Source organism: Myotis daubentonii, chromosome 1 (assembly GCF_963259705.1).
Source record: "Myotis daubentonii chromosome 1, mMyoDau2.1, whole genome shotgun sequence".
Taxonomy (NCBI): Eukaryota; Metazoa; Chordata; class Mammalia; order Chiroptera; family Vespertilionidae; genus Myotis; species Myotis daubentonii.
Genome location: NC_081840.1, coordinates 47,255,246 through 47,276,247, shown reverse-complemented (window position 1 = coordinate 47,276,247; position 21,002 = coordinate 47,255,246). Strand labels below are relative to the sequence as shown.

General features: G+C 52.9%; 1 protein-coding gene across 4 annotated transcripts in view; it reads right to left on the bottom strand.

The window, feature by feature from the left end:
* CA12 (carbonic anhydrase 12) overlaps positions 1 to 21,002 on the bottom strand; it is a 54,781-nt gene that overhangs the window by 9,189 nt on the left and 24,590 nt on the right. For all 4 annotated transcript variants that reach the window (XM_059699113.1, XM_059699130.1, XM_059699104.1 and 1 more), the window contains exons 3-8: positions 12,026 to 12,205; positions 11,109 to 11,251; positions 8,634 to 8,729; positions 7,698 to 7,761; positions 5,047 to 5,204; positions 3,679 to 3,805 (exon numbers count right to left, since the gene is read on the bottom strand). In XM_059699113.1, coding sequence (XP_059555096.1) covers positions 3,679 to 3,805; positions 5,047 to 5,204; positions 7,698 to 7,761; positions 8,634 to 8,729; positions 11,109 to 11,251; positions 12,026 to 12,205 — 768 coding nt within the window. The remainder of the gene's footprint in view (positions 1 to 3,678; positions 3,806 to 5,046; positions 5,205 to 7,697; positions 7,762 to 8,633; positions 8,730 to 11,108; positions 11,252 to 12,025; positions 12,206 to 21,002) is intronic.

The following is a 21,002-nucleotide window of genomic DNA, read 5'->3' as shown; positions in this document are numbered from 1 at the left end:
TGCTGGACTGTGACTCCACCCCTGCAGCCCCTCCCTTCCTCACGGGGGCATCTGACTTCCTGTGAGGCAGGCGGGGATGGTCCTGGATGTGCTCCTCTCCCCGGATCCTGCCTTCAGGACAATGAGCCTTGTTTACCCCTTCAGTCCAGCTTTCCATTTGTGTCACTTAGTGGAGGCACCTCGTAGGAGCTGCAGATGTGCCTGGCACACCTGGCACCTCCCCGTAAAGAGTGGGCATTGTGACCAAAGGCAATGACGGGAGAAAACCTCGTACTAAGGGAGGGAGGGGAATGATGAGGGGATTCTGAGGGAAGTTGCTACCTGAGCAACATCTGGACCCCAGGGAAAGAGGTTTGTAATCTTAAGGGTGAATAGTTCTCTCTCACCCATTTCTCTTAGCCTTGGACATACCCGATTATATAAAAGAATACGCAAGTTCTAAAAGAATATGGGGCCCAGAGTCCCTCTTGGGTTTGATGGTTTGACGTGAGTAACCCCAGCCTTATTGTTTCAGGGGTAACCTTCTCAATAGAGTCATCACCAGGGCGTGTGATGTAACGCTCTGGAGTCCTGTGGTAGAAAAGTCACTGCACGCTCCTGGGGCAGTAGTTCTCAGCCAGGGGCAACTGCCCCTCTGCCCCCAGAGACATCTGGCCACGTCTGCGGGCAGTTTTGGCTGTGACAGGTTGGGTGCTACAGGCATCTAGTGGGCAGAGACCAGCTGCTGCTAATGCTACAGTGCACAGGTCAGCCCCACTGCGAGAATCACCCAGCCCCAAATGTACGGGCTGGACAGCCCTGCCACAGGGCTAAGTCAGGGTTACACTACACCCCCTTGAGGACAGGACCCAGGTCCTGTCCGCCTTTCTGAGCACAGCTGAGGAAAGGGCAGGGCCAAGGTAAACGACTCCGTCCCAGTCGTTCTAATCTGGTTCAGTCTCAGATCCTCCTCTCAGTCCATGCACTTTCTCTCCCAGAGGATTTCCTTAACGTTACTTTTCTCCTGGCAACGTTTTCCAACTCCGCTGTTCCCGATAACTTCCAGAGAAAACCCTGAGGGAACCGCACCTCATTGCAAACATGCCTCAGAGACAGTGTGTGCAAATAATCAAGTCCAAACCGCTCCAGGCTCTCACTGAGCAACAGGCTCACCCACACACCTGCAACCCCCACACGCCTGCAACCCCCACACACCTGCAACCCCCACACACCTGCAACCCCCACACATCTGCAACCCCCACACACCTGCAACCCCCACACACCTACAACCCCCACACACCTGCAACCTCCACACACCTGCAACCCACACACACCTGCAACCCCCACACACCTGCACCCCTGTCTGAGGCAGCCGGTGTGAGAGGGCCTCGTGAATGCAGTGCCCTGGTTTGGGGCTTCGCTCCTGTGGGGCTGCCTCCTCATTGCTCCTTGGTAACAGCCCGTTTGCCGCCCGCATCCTTTGGAAGTGAGAGGGAGGGGAGAATTCTGGCCATGTTTCTATAATCAGCCTCCAAATGAACAGGTTTGCCTTGGACTGCCGTGGAGTCCCACTCCAAGGAGCGAGCTGGGCCCAGCTGGGCTCCTGCCAGCAGCAGCTCTGGGTGAGCCGGGCAGTGCGGGCAGTGGCAGCGCTGCATTTGGGCCTTGATCTTGACGCCCTAAAAGCTGGGACTCGGCCTGTGGGCTGCTCCCTTCACCACCTGGCAGTCTACTGAAGCACCCCGCTACACCCCCGACGGCACCGCCCACTCTACAAGCGCCAGCTTAGACCTGAGCCGGTCTAAGAAGATGGCTAATTACTGCCCACGCCACAGCGTATCGTTACAAGTGGGGGTTACTTTGGGATGCCAGCCTCAAGTTCCTGCGTGGCTTCTTCTCATCCTCTGTAACTGCCCTCAAACACTGTCCCTGCAACGTAAAGGCAGGATGGGAGGCCGTTAGTGTCCACTCAGGATCAGCGCATCAGCCCTGGAAGGGGTCGGCTCACCAGGCCCGCCTGGGAGTCTACGGCCGAGGAATCCAGGGCCAATGAGGGACATAGTTTGCCCACATCATACAGTCGGGAGGAAACCAAGCGAGTTCTTGAACCTCCGTCTCCTGACCACAGGGGAGCATTTGTCACCCTGGCCCCTGCGCCGTGTATAGACGAGCCGGAGAAGAGAGCCGATTGTTATCTCAAATCACAAGCCACGTCCACCCGGTCTACATGGGCAAGTCCCTTCCCTGCAGGCAGAGTCCTCAGGTTTGTTTAAGAGACGAAGAATTTCTATTTAACGTTTGACACTATATACTCTGTTTAGAGGAACAGGAAACGAGAAGGTTATATCCGGTTAGATCCCAGAGGGAGAATTCTGCACATCTGAGGCTTTTACGGAGCTCTCTTAGTCACATCACGTACATTCTCAATTTTCAGGAAGGTCTGTGGTTCACAGATTCCGTTTTCAGGCCAGAAAAAGGAGGGGAAAGGGGGAAATCACCTTAACTAGTGGTATCTGGAGAGAACGCAGAAGATAAATTCGTGGGCAGTTCTTGATTAAGCAACTGACAGATAAGGACATGCTTGTGACCAGAGGTATGGGTGATTCAGAAGGGCATGCTTCTAAAGCTTTCTGACTAAGGCTTTGAAATACAATCTTCAAATGTTTAACTAAGCTTAGTGGGTGATATTTACAATCTCACACAATAAGAAAGGAACAAAAAAGGTGGACCCGGTGAGGCACGGAGGGCTGATTTTCTGGCACGTGGATTAATGGGAACGTCTTGAAATATGAACACCTGGCCCAGTTCGGCCACCAGTGATGTGTAAGAGGGTGACGTGGTCCTTCCTCGCACCTCCCTGACCACTTGAGGCTCCCACGGGGGAAAGCTCACGCCTCTGCAGGGAGAGAGTAGAACTGGGGGTTTGAAGAAGGGAGTGCTCCCTGACCCCCTTGTCCCAGACCCCTAGCCTCCTGCAGTGTCGATGGAGGTGCCGAGCAAGTAAAGATGGTAAGTGTCCTTCTGGGGAGTTATGGGTCTGGGTTTGAAAGGGAGAGCGGGGCTTTCGCAGCAGGAGGAATAAAGCAAACTGTAGGTTTCCTTCAGGAGCCGCTGTGTGCCGGTGCCCAAGCAGCTTCCGGGGGAGGAGGCCGAAAGGCAGTGATGCAGGCGCTTCCCTGCCTGCGGGCCCGCCCCACTGGACCGCGAGCGGCTGTGCCCACGGATGCGCCTCCTCCCAGGGGAGACCCTGGACATGGATGGTGCTGGTGGCCAACCACCCAGCAAGGCTGGGGACGGGCCTTGGGGCTCAGAAAGCCTGGAAGGAGACGTGAGCAGTGTGATCGCGTGAAAGGGGGCTGCCATGTGCCTCAGGAGAAGGGGGGGGTCTCCAGGGCAGAGAGGTCCCGGAGCCTTCTCTCTCTCCCAGCTGTGGGACACTCCCAGGCTGAACGAGGGCTCCGGTCTATGCGCCCGGAGGCCCTGGCGTGCTCCCTACAGAGGCTCAGGGGAGTCAGGGGCACGAAGGGAGGTCTCAGTGAACCTCCCCCCAGCCCTCACTAGCTCCTCATGCACCCTGGTTCCTTTGGCGGCCAGGGTGCTCGTAACCCACCCAAGGACATTGGGACAAAGCCTGGGGCGGGGGGGGGGGGGGCAAGGAGGTCTTGGCACCACACGCCCCCACGCCCTGCATGTCCTCACCTTGTTGGAAGGAGATGTACACCAGCCGCTCATCAAACTTCTGCACCCGCCGGAAGTTGTTGACCATTCCCCTGGGGGATGGGTCGTTCTCATGTGTGCAGTACAGAGCTGTCTCCAGAGCCAGCAGCTGTGGGAGGGGAGCACACACACACCCTCAGGCAGAGTGAGGGCTCCCTGGCCTGACCTCAGGAGGGGGCACTGCCCTTCCCCCCCCCACAGGGCTTTGGCAGAGCCTCAGTAGAGAGAGGCGGGAAGGCTAGAGAACGGCCCTTCCCCTGCGGGCCTCTGGGTGACAGGCACTGGGTAAGGTGGCTGTCTGCCCACCTCCCAGGCTTGGGAAGGTTGGTGCAGTTACCTCCAGGTAGTGCCTGCCGTCTGTGTGCAGGGAGGGAAGCCCGGGGTGCTGGAGGGGCTCCGCTCTCCCGAGCCTGGTTTGGGACCGGACTCTAAGTCAGAGGGGCCTGGGGCTTAGTCTGATGGGGCTTCCTCCCATCAGAAGGAAGGGAAAGAGGAGACAGGAGTTGCTCAGGTCATCTGATTGCCAGTCCCATGGGTTTTCATCTGCCCACATGGATTACAGAGTGTTTGCGAGGCAGTTTCCGGGTAGGATGTGACTGCTTCCCGACACGTTTCTCCCCTTGATTCACCACATCTTTATTCCTGTCTGCCTACTTGCTGCCTTTATCTAGGTTACTCAGATCGGTAGCTCACAGGACGAAAGGAGCCACTCTGTGGGGGGGGGGGGGGGGGGACGGGGGGCTGGGCCGTGAGCCCTGGCTCCTGGCCGCTTCCTTCTTGAATTGAGGCTGCGTGTAGAGGGCCAGGCAGTGGCCTGGAACTCTTGGCTCTGTCACTAGACAGCGGTGATCCCGCAGGTCTCCTCAGATCTAACCCTCACTTTCATCCCCTGTACGATGAGAGGGGCTGAGATGACTGCCAGGCTTCTGGCCCTCCCTCTCGCGCTAGACTGTGAGCTTGAGGGCGGAGACCTTCACTCCCTCATGGCAGCAGCCCCAGCTCCCCGGTTCCTCTGAACCGATTCAACCTGACCCTGCCTTTATTCCCACCTACCCACCCCCACCCCCACCCCCGCCCCCCTGCAAAGGAACCGCACTCCCTCCCACCTGGGAGTGAACACCATCCACCCAGGGATATCGTGGGAAATGCAACTTGGCAACTCTACTTAAAGAACGGTGGAGATGGATTCGTTTTCGTTAGACTTGATAGCCCCACACAGCGCTTCCCGGGCGCCTGTGGCATTTGGGAGGTTGGAGTCATAGCCAGTGAAACTCTAAGTGAGGAAAGCAGGCCCTTGGGGAGGCCATGGGGGACACCTGTGGCCTCTGACGAGGAGGGGCCGACACTCACCTGCTCCTGGGAAATGTGCACGGGGTTCCGGAACACCGTCCAGAGCACCGTGGGGCTGCAGGGCGGCGTGGTCAGGGACCCTCTGTAGCGGTAGTACTCGGCCGGCCTCTCGGGCAGCAGCTCTTCAATGCTGAAGCCGGGAATGTGCGCTTCTTGGCCTGGAGAGACAGGTTGGGGGATGTGTTGGCCTCGCTCCTCACAGCAGAGGAGCAGCTGAGCATGTGACTGAGCCTAGAAACGTGGAGGAAACTAGCCCCTTTCTGGGCCATCGGACCCAGGGGCCTGGTCCCAGACACCTGCCCTCAGGTCACACGGGAGTTGCCGGGGTCCAACCCCAGCGGGTCCAGGGGTCCCCAAAGGTGTGGACGGAGTCGGCGAAGAAGGAATGACATGGAGACAGCGTTCAGTTGATCAGCAACCTAGCCAGGATCTCTAGCCCGGATCTCCAGAGAGGTTCTGCTTCGGATTTCCAGCGAGGTTCTGTAGCCATGTTCCCACGCTAGGTTCTCCAGCCAGGTTCTGTCCAGGCTCTCCAGTCAGGTTCAGTGTCCAGGTTCCAGTCAGGTTCTCCTGACAATCTCTGTAGTCAGGTTCAGTCCAGGATCCCTTGCCATGTTCTCCCGCTAGGCTCTGTCTCTAGGCTCTGAGGCCAGTCCCTCTCCAGGATCCTCCGGCATGCTCTCGCCAGCGAAGTTCTTCTGTCTCTAGAGAACGTTCTGTGTAGGTTCTGTGCCTAGGCTCTGTCTCTCTTGGTCCTGTCTTCCAAGCCCTGTCTTCTTAGTTCTGTGTTCTGAGTTCTGAGTCTTTCTGTCTTGTTACAACTGTATTTATACCAGTTGATTCAATCCTATCAATCTCTATTACAAAGGTTAGGGCGTTTCTTATCTCCATTCCAGGGAGAAAAGATTATGTAGTTTAAGCATGATTGTTCGTAGTTAAAGGGATTAATTACCCGCCTGGCACTTAGTTGAGGGGTTTTATTCCCTCCCTAACTTCAGGGGAAAATCCCTACCTGGGGATTCAACCTTTCTCAGAGAGGTGACTTTGGTTAAAACACAGCGCCAAGAAGGTGAGCAAACATATTAAGAACCGTATGCCATATATGCCAGGTCCCTTGAAACAGCAAGGATGGACCGGCTCCCGGCAAATTCCCCCTTTTTTATTTTTTAAAAGCAAGCATTAAAAAGAAAAACCTGAAACGCTCTCTTGTATCCATTTTAAGAGTAGGATTGGCGCTTTCTGCTATTACCTGAGTCCTGATCTATCACCTCAGGGAGAGCTTGCCAATCCTGCACTTTCCCGGGGTGGAAAAGGCTGCAGTGGAGTTAAGGATAAGGCTCCTTGGGCCTACCTTCTCCCATGCCATTACATTTACCTTTCCTTCCTCAGAAAAGCATGGACATACTTCTTGTCTAAAACGTTCTGTCTGACTGGGAGTAACCTTAATTCCTCTGCTAGCAAGCATATATGTTAAAAGTTCAATACAGAGTCTTTTTTCTTTAGACTCAGTATGGCACATCTTCTCAATCTAAGTTCTGTACTATCCACCTTCTTACCCTACTTATCCTCTATAGGGGGGTCTGTAGCACCCTGGTGGAGTCCTATCCGTCCCGAGTGTGGGGTTTCTCAATGGGGGAGGGGGGCTTACCTAGGGGAATCCTGTTCCAGGGGTTCCCAAAGGTGTGGACGGAGTCGGCGAAGACTATCCACCTTCTTCCTACGGTGGAGTCCGATCCGTCCCGAGTGCGGGGCGCTTACCTAGGGGTCCCTGTTCGGGCGCCATTTGCCGGGGTCCAACCCCAGCGGGTCCAGGGGTCCCCAAAGGTGTGGACGGAGTCGGCGAAGAAGGAATGACATGGAGACAGCGTTCAGTTGATCAGCAGCCTAGCCAGGATCTCTAGCCCGGATCTCCAGCCAGGTTCTGGTCTGGATCTCCAGAGAGGTTCTGCTTAGGATCTCCAGCCAGGTTCTGTCCAGGTTCCCCAGGCAGGTCCAGTGTCCAGGTTCCAGTCAGGTTCTCCTGCCAATCTCTGTAGTCAGGTTCAGTCCAGGATCCCTTGCCATGTTCTCCCGCTAGGCTCTGTCTCTAGGCTCTGAGGCCAGTCCCTCTCCAGGATCCTCCGGCATGCTCTCGCCAGCGAAGTTCTTCTGTCTCTAGAGAACGTTCTGTGTAGGTTCTGTGCCTAGGCTCTGTCTCTCTTGGTCCTGTCTTCCAAGCCCTGTCTTCTTAGTTCTGTGTTCTGAGTTCTGAGTCTTTCTGTCTTGTTACAACTGTATTTATACCAGTTGATTCAATCCTATCAATCTCTATTACAAAGGTTAGGGCGTTTCTTATCTCCATTCCAGGGAGAAAAGATTATGTAGTTTAAGCATGATTGTTCGTAGTTAAAGGGATTAATTACCCGCCTGGCACTTAGTTGAGGGGTTTTATTCCCTCCCTAACTTCAGGGGAAAATCCCTACCTGGGGATTCAACCTTTCTCAGAGAGGTGACTTTGGTTAAAACACAGCGCCAAGAAGGTGAGCAAACATATTAAGAACCGTATGCCATATATGCCAGGTCCCTTGAAACAGCAAGGATGGACCGGCTCCCGGCAGGGAGTCACTACATCCGCCCCCACAGAGGGCGAAGCAGCACCCAGGACGCCTCACCTCTGTACTTGACGTGCTGAAGGTGACTGAAGATCTTGTCGTAGGAAGGACTGAAGGAGCCCACCTGCAACAGAGACAGGGCGGGCTGAACTGGGAGAGATTTCTATAGGCCGAGCTGGACTGACAATGGCAGTGGGAGGGCTTGGCTGGGGCCACGGTCACTGCTGCCAGGCCTCCCTGAAGAACGCCCTTTACGAGGACAGTTACGATGGGTCTCTAGGCTGGCCCGGGTTGGTAGAACGATCCTGCCTTCCTGTAGCTCAGGATGTGCTGTTTCCACCCAAGGCGCTGGGCTGGAGTGTCCCAGGAGAAGGGGTGTAGCCTGTGCTCCCAACGACCCGCTGTGCTCCCGAAGGCTTGTTCTCTAACCAGAACTCGAGGGAGGGAGCCTGCGCGCATGCCGCCAGGCCAGGCAGTGTGCATGTGGAGAAACAAGGCACAGGCTGTCTCATTAGGGAAAATACTGCAGGGGAATCGGGAGAGGGTCCCATTCTCTGGGACTAGGAAAGAACTCATTCCAGGATGGAACTTGGATGCCTGGAGTTGTGTCAGGGGTTCAGGCATTTGATGGAACAGAACTGAATGATTCCTTCTTCACCACCACCACCACTACCTCCCCCTCAAACACACACACACACACACACACACACACACACACACACACACACTCACTCACATGCCCTGTCCAACTGGGCAATTCCATCCCTTATGCATTAGGGATGGGGACTAAGGCTCATTTTCCCGATGTCACGAAGGACATGCCCCTTTCTGCTGCTCAGCCACAGGAAGTGCTGCTCCCAGGCCAAGAGAGAAGGAACTCTATGGGGAACACCCCCCTGCTCTGGAGGCAAGACACCGGTTGCATGGAACCAAATGCCGAGTCTGATGTCATCCCAGCTTCAAACTTCACGTAAAACCCCTCTTAACATCTCTTACCTCGATGAGAACAGCTAGGACAGCGAGGCCGTCTGACTCGTTACTGGCGATGCTGGCGTTGGGGTACAGGTCCGAGTTATAATGGACAATGTGCAGCTGCAGTGGGAGAGAAGCCGCTATGAGGGGATCGAGGACTCATGGGAACCTCTGGCTTTTGCAAGAGTCTGGAGTCCCATGGGGAGGACCGACCACCCCCCCAGGTAGATCACACCTCTCAGACCCTCCCCTCATGGCCTCCACAGTTTCCCTTTTCCCTCATTCCTCCCTGTAAATTGCCAGGCCAGACTGTCCACCTTACTAGCTCATTGTATCCCTGTGTCTGATATCCTGCTTGGAAAGTACCAGGTGCACAATAATGTTGAATGAATGAAGAATGAATGAATGATCAAATGGGTTTTTATACTAGCCTGGAACTTTGGAACACTTCTCCCTTCTAATTTTCCTTACTTGTTCTGGAGACGGGGCAAAATGGCCTCATGTGTCTGGCCCCTATGCACTTGATCTGGAAGCAGTGGGGGCTGGGGCAGTAAACCTCTAACTGTGACTTAATTGTAATTGTATCCTCAGTAGGACACGCATTTATCCCTCGGGTAGAGAAAATCGCAGGTCTAATATTTGGTCTCGAGTGAAAACAAGTCTAGGTAAGCATTAAGGCATTGTTGGGACACATTCTGACAATGTTGATAACCTGCTTTTTAATCCTAAAAGTGGTGTTATTTGTTCTCCAAAAAACCATCTTAGTAAACAGATCTGTAGGTTTGACACATGCATTTTTGTTGATTCTTTGCCTCGTTTTCCATCTTATATGGTTATATTTAGAATTCAAGAATATTTTCTTAAATACAGCTCAATGTTCTCCACTTTTCAAGTGGCCCTTCCTAATTTTTAAAAATTACATCGAACTATTGCTCTTTTTATGTGGACCTCTATTCAGAATTTCTTAGGGGGTCCTACTTTACCATCCCCGCCCACCCCCACCCCCTGAAGGATGCAGCCTCCCCTATTGTCCAACACCATCCTTGCCTGGCATCGCTTTGACAAAAGGAACAGAATCCGATATGGTTAAAACCCCGGAGGTCCTAGAGCCTTATTTCTTTTTACAGCTGACCTTTGAGCTTGTGGGCACTGTGTTCAGACTAATCGAGAGGAGGTGAAGATGAATACAAACGGAAGGGAAGCCCTGCCGCGAGGATGGCGTTGTCTTACACTCCACCCAGAAGAACCTCCAACTCCCAAGGACCCTCCATAGAGAACCCGCCACTTTAGGGTTCACCTGATGCATTGTCTCTGTTATTGACATCTATGGTCCATCTTCACCAGGCTCTTGGCCTGATGATGTGGCGTAATAGCAGAAAATACAATAACTAAAATATTTTTAAATGTCCAAACCCTCCCGGCCTACACCCTCACTCCTCTATTCCCCAGGGGAAAGTAGGAGTCTCCACGCGGCAATTGGCCTGGAAGGACTCGCAGTCCTGGGGTTTCAGAGAGGAGCCTAGCCTGAATATGTGCACCTCCAGCAGTGCCATGCGACTGGGCCAGCATTACAGTCTTTCCACATTTGAAGCTCAACCTGTAATTAGCCTGAGGCATTAAGCAGTTCAGCAATTAAGAACAGAGGAGAGCGGTCTTGTCAGTATTTACTGTGGGCTCCACTGGCTGATCAGTTGTATTTACCTCCTCGTACTGCCCTGTAAACATTCAGAACACACCCGAAGTTCAAGTCCATGGGAGCTCTGACGTAAAGCAACTCTCCCCTCTCCCACCATCGCACCGCCCCACCTCCTCCTGTCTTCCTTTGCCTTTTGGGTTAGTGCTTCAGGGCTACGTAACACAGTGCTCTGCTGACACCCAAACCTGTCCTCGGCTAGTCTCTGGTTGCCATCATGCCCTGCACATTACGATGCCAGCCATCCCTTGGTTTGTGGCCAAGTAAAACAGTAGCCCTGGACTTGGGTCCCAAGTTCCAAGCACAGCCCATGTTCAGGGACAGGAAAGATGGGACGGGAAAGACCTGTGCCAACAACATGGCATGTGGAAAAGACTGAGAAGCTGGGGGAGCAGTTAGCCCAGGGTAATTCAGCAGGGGGTGCATCAGCTGGACGAGCTGGTGGGATCTGTGCCAACAGAAGGGCGATGTCTAGAAAACGGGGCCCCCTGGAGCACTGCCTTCTGAGCAGCATCGCTCAGCAGACGATACAGAGACAAACTCAGCCTGTTCGGGAGAGAGAGGGGACCGGGACACCACAGAGGAGCCGCAGTGTGGCCGGAGTGGCTACACCGTCCTGTGCTGCTCACGGCCGGGTGTGGCTGTGGAGAGCATGAAGGCAGAGCCCCCACCGCCACCCGTCACTGATCTTACAGCCCCCCCGCCGCCCACCCCCATGCTCTGGTCTTATCTGCACACCAGCCAAGGGGAAGAATGCCAGATCACCCACCGTGGGCAGCTTCTGCCAGCCTGGCCGCCCCACTCACCTCGGCAGCGAAGTGCTTCCCACCAACAGTGTGCTCGGAGCCGTGGGGGTCATTCTGGTCCCCCCAGTGCAGGTGCAGCTGGGTGGCGCTGTAGCGGGATGGCAGGCCCTGGATATGCATGCCCGGGGGCAGCTTCAGCTTCACTGCGGGGAGTGGAGAGGTGACCTTCAGGGTCAGGAGCCAGCACCTGCTCGGGTCCCATACAGGGGGCAGGTGGATACAGCAAGGTGGAGACCCGGGAAACACAGCCTGCGGGTCAGGCACAGGCCTCCTTCCCTGAGAACATCCCTGTTTCACTAAAGCAATGCCAGCGGCACCAGCACCTTCCTGGTTCCCCTTGGAAAATGGAAACGATGGGAACGCTGATACTAGACCAACGGATGCTGGTTCACATGTCCATGCATCGCACACCTGACCGTGAAGCGCCTGCCAAGCTGTAGAATTCTATCACAGCAACAATAGTAATTGCCATTTATGAAGCATCGACTCGATAACAGATCCCAACATACATACTCTCCTGTCTTCACAGTACCCACCCATATGCCGCTTTTCCAGGTGAAAGTTCAAGCCAGAATTCAGATCCAGGTGTGTCTGACTCCAAAGCCTGGGCCCGCAATGAACTGTGTGGCTCCTTGAGTTCATGACGCCCAAGAATTTCCTCCCACGCCACAGCCAGTGGCCAAAGGGGCCTGTCCCCCCCGCCCCCCCCCCCCCGGCAGCCCAAGACACGTGCTTCTTCTGACGGGTGCTGCCCTGGCAGAGGGGCTGAGCCCAGGACCCCCAGCACCCCTGGAGGGAGTGGTCCGGGTCCCTCCCCCTGGTGCCGCAGTGGAGCCCCCTCCCCGGCAGATGGACGAGGGCGGGCAGGCAGCCTAGGGAAGCTGGACACCTGCAGGTCTCTGGGGTCTGTCTCTCACCAGAGTGGCCGTTGTTGGTCAGGGTCAATTGCTCATTGGCAGACACGTTATAGCCCTGGAACTCAAGGGGCACCAGGCTGGCATCGTACTGGAGGATGTCACTGTGCAGGTCTATCGGGGACTGCATCAGGCCCCCACAAGACGGGTAGCTCTTGGGCCAGCTCTTCTCCCCGGCAGGACCTGGAAGAAGAGATTCAAGCCCAAGGTTTATTCAGTTTTCCACAAACAATTTTTTTCTAACCTTCTAATTCTGCGTTCAATAGAATTACACCTTTTATCTTCTTACTCCCCAGAGGTCTGTTCTCTGAGGCCCAGAGATCTCAGCCTACAGAATTAGGTCCAGCCAATGCCCCAGACCACTTGCTGGTAGTGATGTGGGGAAAGGACTAGAGCAGCAGACCAGGGACTAGGGCCCACCAGCTCTGCTTTATTCTGTACGTTGTTCCTATTTCGATACAGCACATCCTCTCCACACGAAGGCCTGTTGACTTTCACAGTCTACCTGTTGTGAGCAGGGATCGCCCTGGGCCTTAGGGCCTCCAGGTTGCACACCAGCTGGAGCCCCTGCTGGCCCAAGCATGCATTCTAGTGGGAAGAGCTTATGAATCTGCTGGGACGCCCAGGTGGGAAAAATCGGTGTCGGACTGACCGCAGTGCCAGGTAGGTCTTTGAGGCTAATGGGTTTACAGGTATAATCTTCCTGAGAGGAAACCCTTGAAGATATTGGTTCTTGATACCCACCGCCAGGGTAAGTACAGAACCCAACCTGATAGGGATACTTTTCAAACATCAAGTAATTACAGGCCTGGAATCACAGAGCAACGTGCAAGGTTCACACTGAGAAAAAGTAAGACGGTACTACAAACTAATTATTACGACCTCATTGACAAACTATCAGTGAGGAGGCAGACTTAAAAATAAATCCTCCATGGCCCAGGGCCCCTGATGACTACCAGGTGATAGTCCTTCCTCTGGAAATGAAAAGAAATAATCCCGTCCCACGGTCAGCGAAACCTCCTCGCTCCCACAGGGAAACGTCTTTAAAGAATGTAAAAGCTATGTTTAAAAGATTATCTCCATGGTAATTAAACAGATTTCAGGCTGAGGTTTCTCCAGAAGAGCAAATAATTGGCATGTTACGGCTTGTTAGAGTAGATGGTGGTGCCCTGTGGGCCCGCTCGGAGTTGGGAACCCAGCATTGCCTTCTGGGGTCCATTCATCAGTGCTCAGCACAGAGAAGGGTGGTAACTAGAGCAGAGGAGGAAGGAGCACCACTGCTTCTGGGGACCCTTCCATAGACAACAAGACTGTGAGTGCGTGTCCTGGCCCTCAGCACCTCCGTTCCCTGCACTGCAGTCTCTAACCATTAGACCTCTTCTGAGAGTAGGGAGAGTCAGAAGCAAAACTCAGTGCCCACATTCATTTAAAATGCTGCGAGGAGTATGTCCTAGGTCTGGACGCACGCAGTAGAACCCTTCTAGAACCTTCCAGGCTGTCAACCTTTGCATATACCTTTTCAGAAATGCTAGAGCTGGAAGGGACATCAGAATCTCCAGTCCAACCTTTCACTGGACACGTTTCCTCACTTACACACGTCAGTCAGGGTTTCCACTGAACTATGCTGTTTTTGTAGCCACAGCCTCAAAGCGCTGGACTCAAGGCAACTCAACTGCACCAAGATGGTGACTGGGGAGAGGCTGGAGGAACCGAAGCAATGGGGCAGCCGGGGGGAAGACAGTGATCCAGCTGAGGGCAAAACCAAACTCTTCAGGGACAGGAGGGAGCGGGGAGGTGTCATGCAAACCCTAAGTTAGGTCAGGAAGAGGCACATGGAGTGGGGGCAAAGCCGCCAGAGTAAGGCAGCCGCCTTTTCTCTGCTCACTGCGCCACCTGGGCCCACAGTCCAGGTGGCAGAAGCTGCCAGATGGGCATGAATGGAAATTCTCAGGAAGTAAAGAGGCCATGAGAGGACTTCTCCATGCACACGTGACTAAAGGGAACCAGGTTAGAAGAAGGACTTTCTTTTCCCAGAGCAGAGGTTTCACGGAGAGAGCGTTTTCATGGTGACTAACCCAGGAGCTCCTTGGAGACTGGGCCATCTCATTTTCATCTCTGTGAACCCGGGTTGTGATGGGGGCCACACACCTAACAGGCATTTAGGAAACATTTTCCAAAGAATGAACGATCCCGGAGAACAGAGAGCTTGGGGGAAAGCTTGGGAGGAATTTTTCTCCTTTATTTTGTTCTAAGTACCCTTCCTTGGCCATTCGGCTGAATGAGGTATTTGGAGACAGGAAAGACTAAGGTTATAAAAGGCAACAATGGTGGCCAAACCTCCCAGGAAAGAGAAGCAGCTCTCTTGGACCAGGACAGTCCGAGAACCAGATTCTGGCACCAGCTCAGTGACCTCCAGCCAGTGACATCCTGCCCAAGTCTCCTTTGCCCTGCGTACAAATGGGAGGATTGGACAGCATGTTCCAAACGTCCCTTCTGCCTCTCAAGCTCTGGATTTACTAAGATTACTAGAACTAAGCGCCTTCACCCTCTGAATCAGGCGAGTCTGAACGAGTTGGAGAGGGTTGCTCATGCCACAGCAGCTCCTGGGCTCGTGACAAGGAACCAACTATGGGAATGCGGTTACAGGCGCCGCTACTCCGGGGCTGGCTGGAGAGTGGGCAGCATCTGCATCAGGAACCTGCCCTGGGTCTTGGCTGCCGTCCACAGAGGGCACGCGCCCATGAGCACCAGTCACAGGCCCTTAGAGAAGAGGGCTACGCCTGCAGCTGCTGATGCAACTGCTGATGCTTTTTTATATATAAGGTATTAAAATATACATATTGATTTCAGAGAGGAAGGGGGAGGGAAAGAGATAGAAACATCAATGATGAGAGAGAATCATTGATCGTTGCCCCCTGCACGCCCCAGACTGGGGATAGGGCCCACAACCGGGGCATGTGCCCTGACCAGGAATCAAACCATTACCTCCTGGTTCATAGGTCAACACTCAACCACTGAGCCACGCTGGCAGGGCTGCTGAAGCTTCTTTATTTATCATCGTTGTTGTTTTAATGGTCTAGAGCTCCTTACAGCTCTACAACTCTACCATATCAGCAAGGCAAGAATTGCCCCATTTTATAGATGAAAATGAGATGAACCGATTTGCCCAAAGTTAGACTTTGGCTGAGCTGCCCTGCCTGAGTCACAGGACCGACATGCCCTCTGTTTCAACACTTTCCCAGGAGATTCTGCGCACCCGTCTCCTCCCTTCCTGTGCGCTCCTTGAAGACAAGAATCATGGCTCACTCATTCCCCCTTGACCGCAATGAGCAGGCCCTCACGTGCTCACTGCGGGCTTTTCTCATGCTACCTGTGTGCTTGTTTGTCCCCAGGGAAGCACACGCCTACATAATCTCCTAGCTTCCCATTCCCAGATATAATCTTTCCCCCTCAAGTTCAAAATTTGCCCTCCTAGCTTTCTAGTTAACATGTATGACAATTTGTTCTGTCTGGGACCTCACTGGAAAAGAAACCGGGTCGCTGTCCTGTAGCCTGGGAGATGGCCTGCCCAGTATGGGTTTTATGGCAATTCCTGGGACTCTCCGCCAGCAGGTGACGGCTGGTGTCCCCCTCTCACATGACTGGGGACGTTGTCAAAGCAGCCTCCATCTTTGTGGCTTGTAAGTGAGAACGAGGTGCCATGTGGGTGGGCACCAGGCAACTAGTATCAGGGTGTCAGTGGGAGGCTCCTTTCTGCCCCCAGACTCTGTCTGGCAACATGTGACCCACCTCCACAGTAGCACCGGCCTCTTCGCTGGTAGTTGAAGCTCAGGCTGTAATTTTTCAACTCAGTCTCAGCTTTCACACTCATGCCTTGTGTCTGCTGCCAGAAGACCTCCCTTGGGACCAACTCTTCCAAAAGAAGCATTTATTTCCAGCTACCTAAAATGTGGCTTTTCTCTTGAGGGTTGGCTTTGCCTCTTCGATTGGTTGGATTCCTCCCATGATCATGATAAAGGAGATCATGTGTATCTCCCAGTTTGTTTCCACATAAAAGCAAGGCATTATTTCTTCCCAGTTCATGACTTTAACTGCTTTAGGCAAAACAGAAGAGGACCGAATTTCTGTTTTGAAATGTAACAAGAGATTAACATGGCACAGTTTTAAATGCCTCTTGTGATTTCTGACTGGAAACGATCAGGCCCAGGGTGTAAGACTTGCATTACCCGAGGCCCAGAATTTTTTTATGGAAAATTTCATATGTATACAACAGTAGAGAGGAGAGCACACCCCAGCTTCAACAACTAACAATTCATAGTCAATCCGGCTTCATCTTCCCTATACCAACACTCCCCTGTTCTTGGATAATTCTGAAATGAATCCAAATATATGTCATTAGTACATATTTCAGTATGTCTCTCCAAAATATAAGGACTCAAAATATCGTTACCACTCTTAAAAAGAAAACAATTCCTTAATGTTATCAAATCCAGGCAAAATTAAAATTTTTCAAATTTTCTCATAAATTTGTAATGGTTTATTTGTAAAATTCAGGGTTCAAATGAGATCCACATATAGCAGCTAGTTGCTGTGTTCTGACCTAGATCTGAACTGAATAGAGCAATGCCTCATCAGTGAACAATTGGACCCACTATTCCAAGACTCAAAATCTCAGAGCCAGGCTGGCTCAGTCCATTCTTTGCCCTCATTTGGTCCTGGAGCCAAGTTTCCATCACCACCACAACCACTTCCACCAGGTCCTGAAGCCAAGTTTCCATCACCAACACAACCACCTCCACTAGGTCCTGGAGTCAGGTTTCATCACCACCACCACCTCCACCAGGTCCTGGAGTCAAATATCCATCACCTCCACCAGGTCCTGGAGTCGAGTTTCCATCACCACCACCTTCAAAAGGTCCTGGAGTCAAGTTTCCATCCTCTCCACCAGGTCCTGGAGTCAGGTTTCCATCACCACCACCACCTCCACTAGGTCCTGAAGTCAGGTTTCCATCACCTCCACCCCCTCCACCAGGTCCTGGAGTCATGTTTCCATCACTACTACTTCTACCAGGTCCTGGAGTCAAGTTCCCATCACCTCCACCCCCTCTACCAGGTCCTGGAGTCAAGTTCCCATCACCTCCACCACCTCCACCAGGTCCTGGAGTCAAGTTCCCATCACCTCCACCACCTCCACCAGGTGCTAGAGTCAGGTTCCCATCACCTCCACCACCTCCACCAGGTCCTAGAGTCAGGTTTCCATCACCTCCACCAACTCTATCAGGTCCTGGAGTCAAGTTTCCATCACCTCCACCAAGTCCTGCAGTCAGGTTTTCATCACCACCACCATCTCCACCAGGCCCTGGAGTCAAGTATCCATCACCTCCACCAAGTCCTGGAGTCAGGTTTCCATCACCTCCACCACCTCCACCAGGCCCTGGAGTCAGGTTTCCATCACCTCCACCACCTCCACCAGGCCCTGGAGTCAAGTTTCCATCACCACCACTACCTCCACCAGGTCCTGGAGTCAAGTTTCCATCACCTCCACCAAGTCCTGGAGTCAGGTTTCCATCACCTCCACCACCTCCACCAGGCCCTGGAGTCAGGTTTCCATCACCTCCACCACCTCCACCAGGCCCTGGAGTCAAGTTTCCATCACCACCACTACCTCCACCAGGTCCTGGAGTCAAGTTTCGATCACCTCTACCACCTTCACCAGGTCCTAGAGTCAGGTTTCCATCACTACCACCACCTCCACCAGGCCCTGGAGTCAAGTGTCCATCACCTCCACCACCTCCACCAGGCCCTGGAGTCAGCTTTCCATCACTACCACTACCTCTACCAGGTCTTGGAGTCAAGTTTCCATCACCACCACCTTCATCAGTTCCTGGAGTCAAGTTTCCATCACCTCCATCATCTCCACCAGGTCCTGGAGTCAGGTTTCCATCACCACCACTTCTACCAGGTGCTGGAGTCAAGTTTCCATCATCACAACCTTCATCAGGTCCTGGAGTCAAGTTTCCATCACCTCCATCAGCTCCACCAGGTCCTGGAGTCAAGTTTTCAGCACCTCCACCAGGTCCTGGAGTCAGGTTTCCATCACCTTCACCACCTTCACCAGGTCCTAGAGCAGCCGTGGGCAAACTATGGCCCGCGGAGCCGAAAGAGCGGAGGGTTCTCTTGCTCTCCCCTCCGCTCCTTCACCAGCAGCAGTGTTAACATGTATTAGTTCACACAAACACTCCATCCATGCTTTTGTTCCGGCCCTCCGGTCCAGTTTAAGAAACCATTGTGGCTCTCGAGTCAAAAAGTTTGCCCACCCCTGTCCTAGAGTCAAGTTTCCATCCCCTCCACACTCCAGGTTAGGCCCTCGCAGGTCACACTGCAAAGGTTCCCTGCAGGGTCCCTGCCTCAGTCTTTCCTGTGAGCTGCCAATCTCCTCTCTAATAACCAGGTTTAACCAGGGGCAGCCCCGCTTCTTTGGCCGTACTCCATCTCTCCACTCCCTTTCCTACAGCATGCCCTATCTCACCTCAATAAAACAAAGCAGAACCATAGCCGTCTGTCATGACCTAAAACCCTTCAGATTGTCAAGGCCTTCAGAGGCCCTCCCCCGTCCGCCCCCTGGTCGGCCAGCTCCCCCATCCTCAGAACAAGCCGTGCTAACCAACCTTCCCAAATGTTCTTATGCTAAGAGTGTGAATGAAATGCGTTCTTCTTTCCTCTTCAGCTTTCCAAATCTCGTCCACTCCTCAAAGTCCATCTCAAGTTCTGCCAAAGCTACTCCAGTGCTTTCTCCCCACCCCGAACACCTTAGCCAGCCTCTGTTGGTACAGGGACTTGAATTGTCATTTAACCTGTTTCACCCAGGACTGTCATCTCCAGGCTAGAGCACAAACCTGTTCCAGACTAGAACTCCAAGTCCGCAAGCTTCAAAGACCTTTTGAAGACTGGAACTTTTGTCACATCTCTCCCCCAAGCCTGAGCACATGGCGGCACTTACTAAATGCTTAATGAATTGATGTGAAGGACTTCTTAAGCTCATTTCAGAAATCTAGCCATAAAGAGATGAGAGAAGAGTGTGGGTGCATACATACATATGTATTATAGGAAGATGAAGATAACAGTAAAACTTTGGTGTTTTAATGGAGAGATTTGAGCGTATTTCCACGCAGAAGCAATGGGAGTAGAGCAGGAAGGTGGATCAGGAGAGAGAGAAGCTCATTAATGGAGTGTGGCCCTGAGCAGATAGCATGGGATGGATCCAGCCAGCAGAGGTAGAAATTAACTCTGGGCTGAAGGAGGCACTCAGCTAATGTTTGCTGAATGGATCAGACCAGAACACCGAAGCCTGCCTGGAGAGGAAACCCAGAGAGTGAAAACTCAATCAAAAATCCTGGAACTCAGCAGGCCTGCAAAGGTGATCAGGAGGAAAGGAGACCAGCAGGGGTGTGGGTTAATGATTGATGGACAAGGTCTTATGATTTTATTATAAACAAGCAGAAGCCGAGGAACCAAACTGGTGTTGAAGCTTTTCCCCCATTAATGCTACAAATGAGTCAGAGCAAGGGCGGTGAGCACGGGCTAGACTCGGGTCAGGGTTACTTATTACTTAGAAAGCTTCGAGCAGGACTTCCACTGCAGGCCCATGTGTCTTCCTGGGATTTTATGTTACAGATCAATACAAATGGAAATGTTTCCTAAAGGTGCTTTAATCCATTCTTTATACAAACTTTTTCTTATTTCAGTTTTTGTTTGGATCAGCTTGAGAGGGAGGACAGGGGTAAAGTCCTGCCAAGCCACTCTTGGCATCATTTCCAGTTTAGCCATGGCAGTGGGGGCCAGTCTCGCAGGCTGGAGGTGGGAAGACATACACCGCAAGACTGGAGCTATCGACTTAACTCTGAGAGTCCTTGGGAAGTCCTTCTCCACCTTGCCATATCTGGAGTCTCCTCCCCCTCACCTCCCCTCTACCTTCCCCAGTAATCCGTCTGCAATATTGTGGGGGTGAAGGGAGAGGAGAGATCCAGGGAGTGGGTGGAGAACAGGGGCTCTATGTCAGGTTCTTTCTGGAGGGAAGGATATATATATATATATTTCAGAGAGGGAAAGAGAGATAGAAACATCAATGATGAGAGAGAATTATTGATCGGCTGCCTCCAACACACCACACACTGGGGATCAAGCCCACAACCCGGGCATGTGACCTGACCAGGAATGGAACCTCAACCTCCTGGTCGATGCTCAACCACTGAGCCCATCAGCCGGGCTGGAGGGAAGGCTGTTATGGGGAGGAGCGTGGGGTTGGCAGGCTGCCAAAGGCAAATAGGTGGCAACTGTTTGCTTCTGCTCCTCCATCCCTGCCGCCTTCTTTGAGAGTGTTCACTGTGGAGAAGCTCTACCCACCTCTCTCCTGTAGAGCCCTTTGCATCGTGCTTTCCTAGCAGCACCACACTTATCAAAATAAGATTTTATATCTTTCTACCCCGGTAGACCAGCAGCTCTCAAAGTGTAGTCCCTGGACAAGCACCATCATCACCACTGGGAACTTGTTTGAAATGCAGATTGTTAGGCCCCACCCCAGACCTGTGAATCAGACACTCTGAAGGGACACCAGGCATCTGCCATTGAACAAGCCCATGGATGCTGGATGGAGGTTGAGAACCACTGCACCAGGCTCTCAGCTCATTCATTCTTGTATCCCTGCCTCCTACACAGAGCCTGCCACACTGAAGGGTTCAATAAATGGTTTCTGAACAGCAACAACAAACCACTAATAAGTTAGACAGATTTCTTCGGTGATAACAGCCTAATCCCAAGACTGAAACCTAGTCTGGCCCGTGTCACCATATTCCCTTTGCTCTTCTCTGACTCATTCACAAAGAAATCGTGGTTAACGTGGAAATGCTAATTCCACAGTGGAGCGAGACGCCCTGCTCTATGCTCTTTAAAAAGACTACGACCCTTGTTGACCATGAGGAGC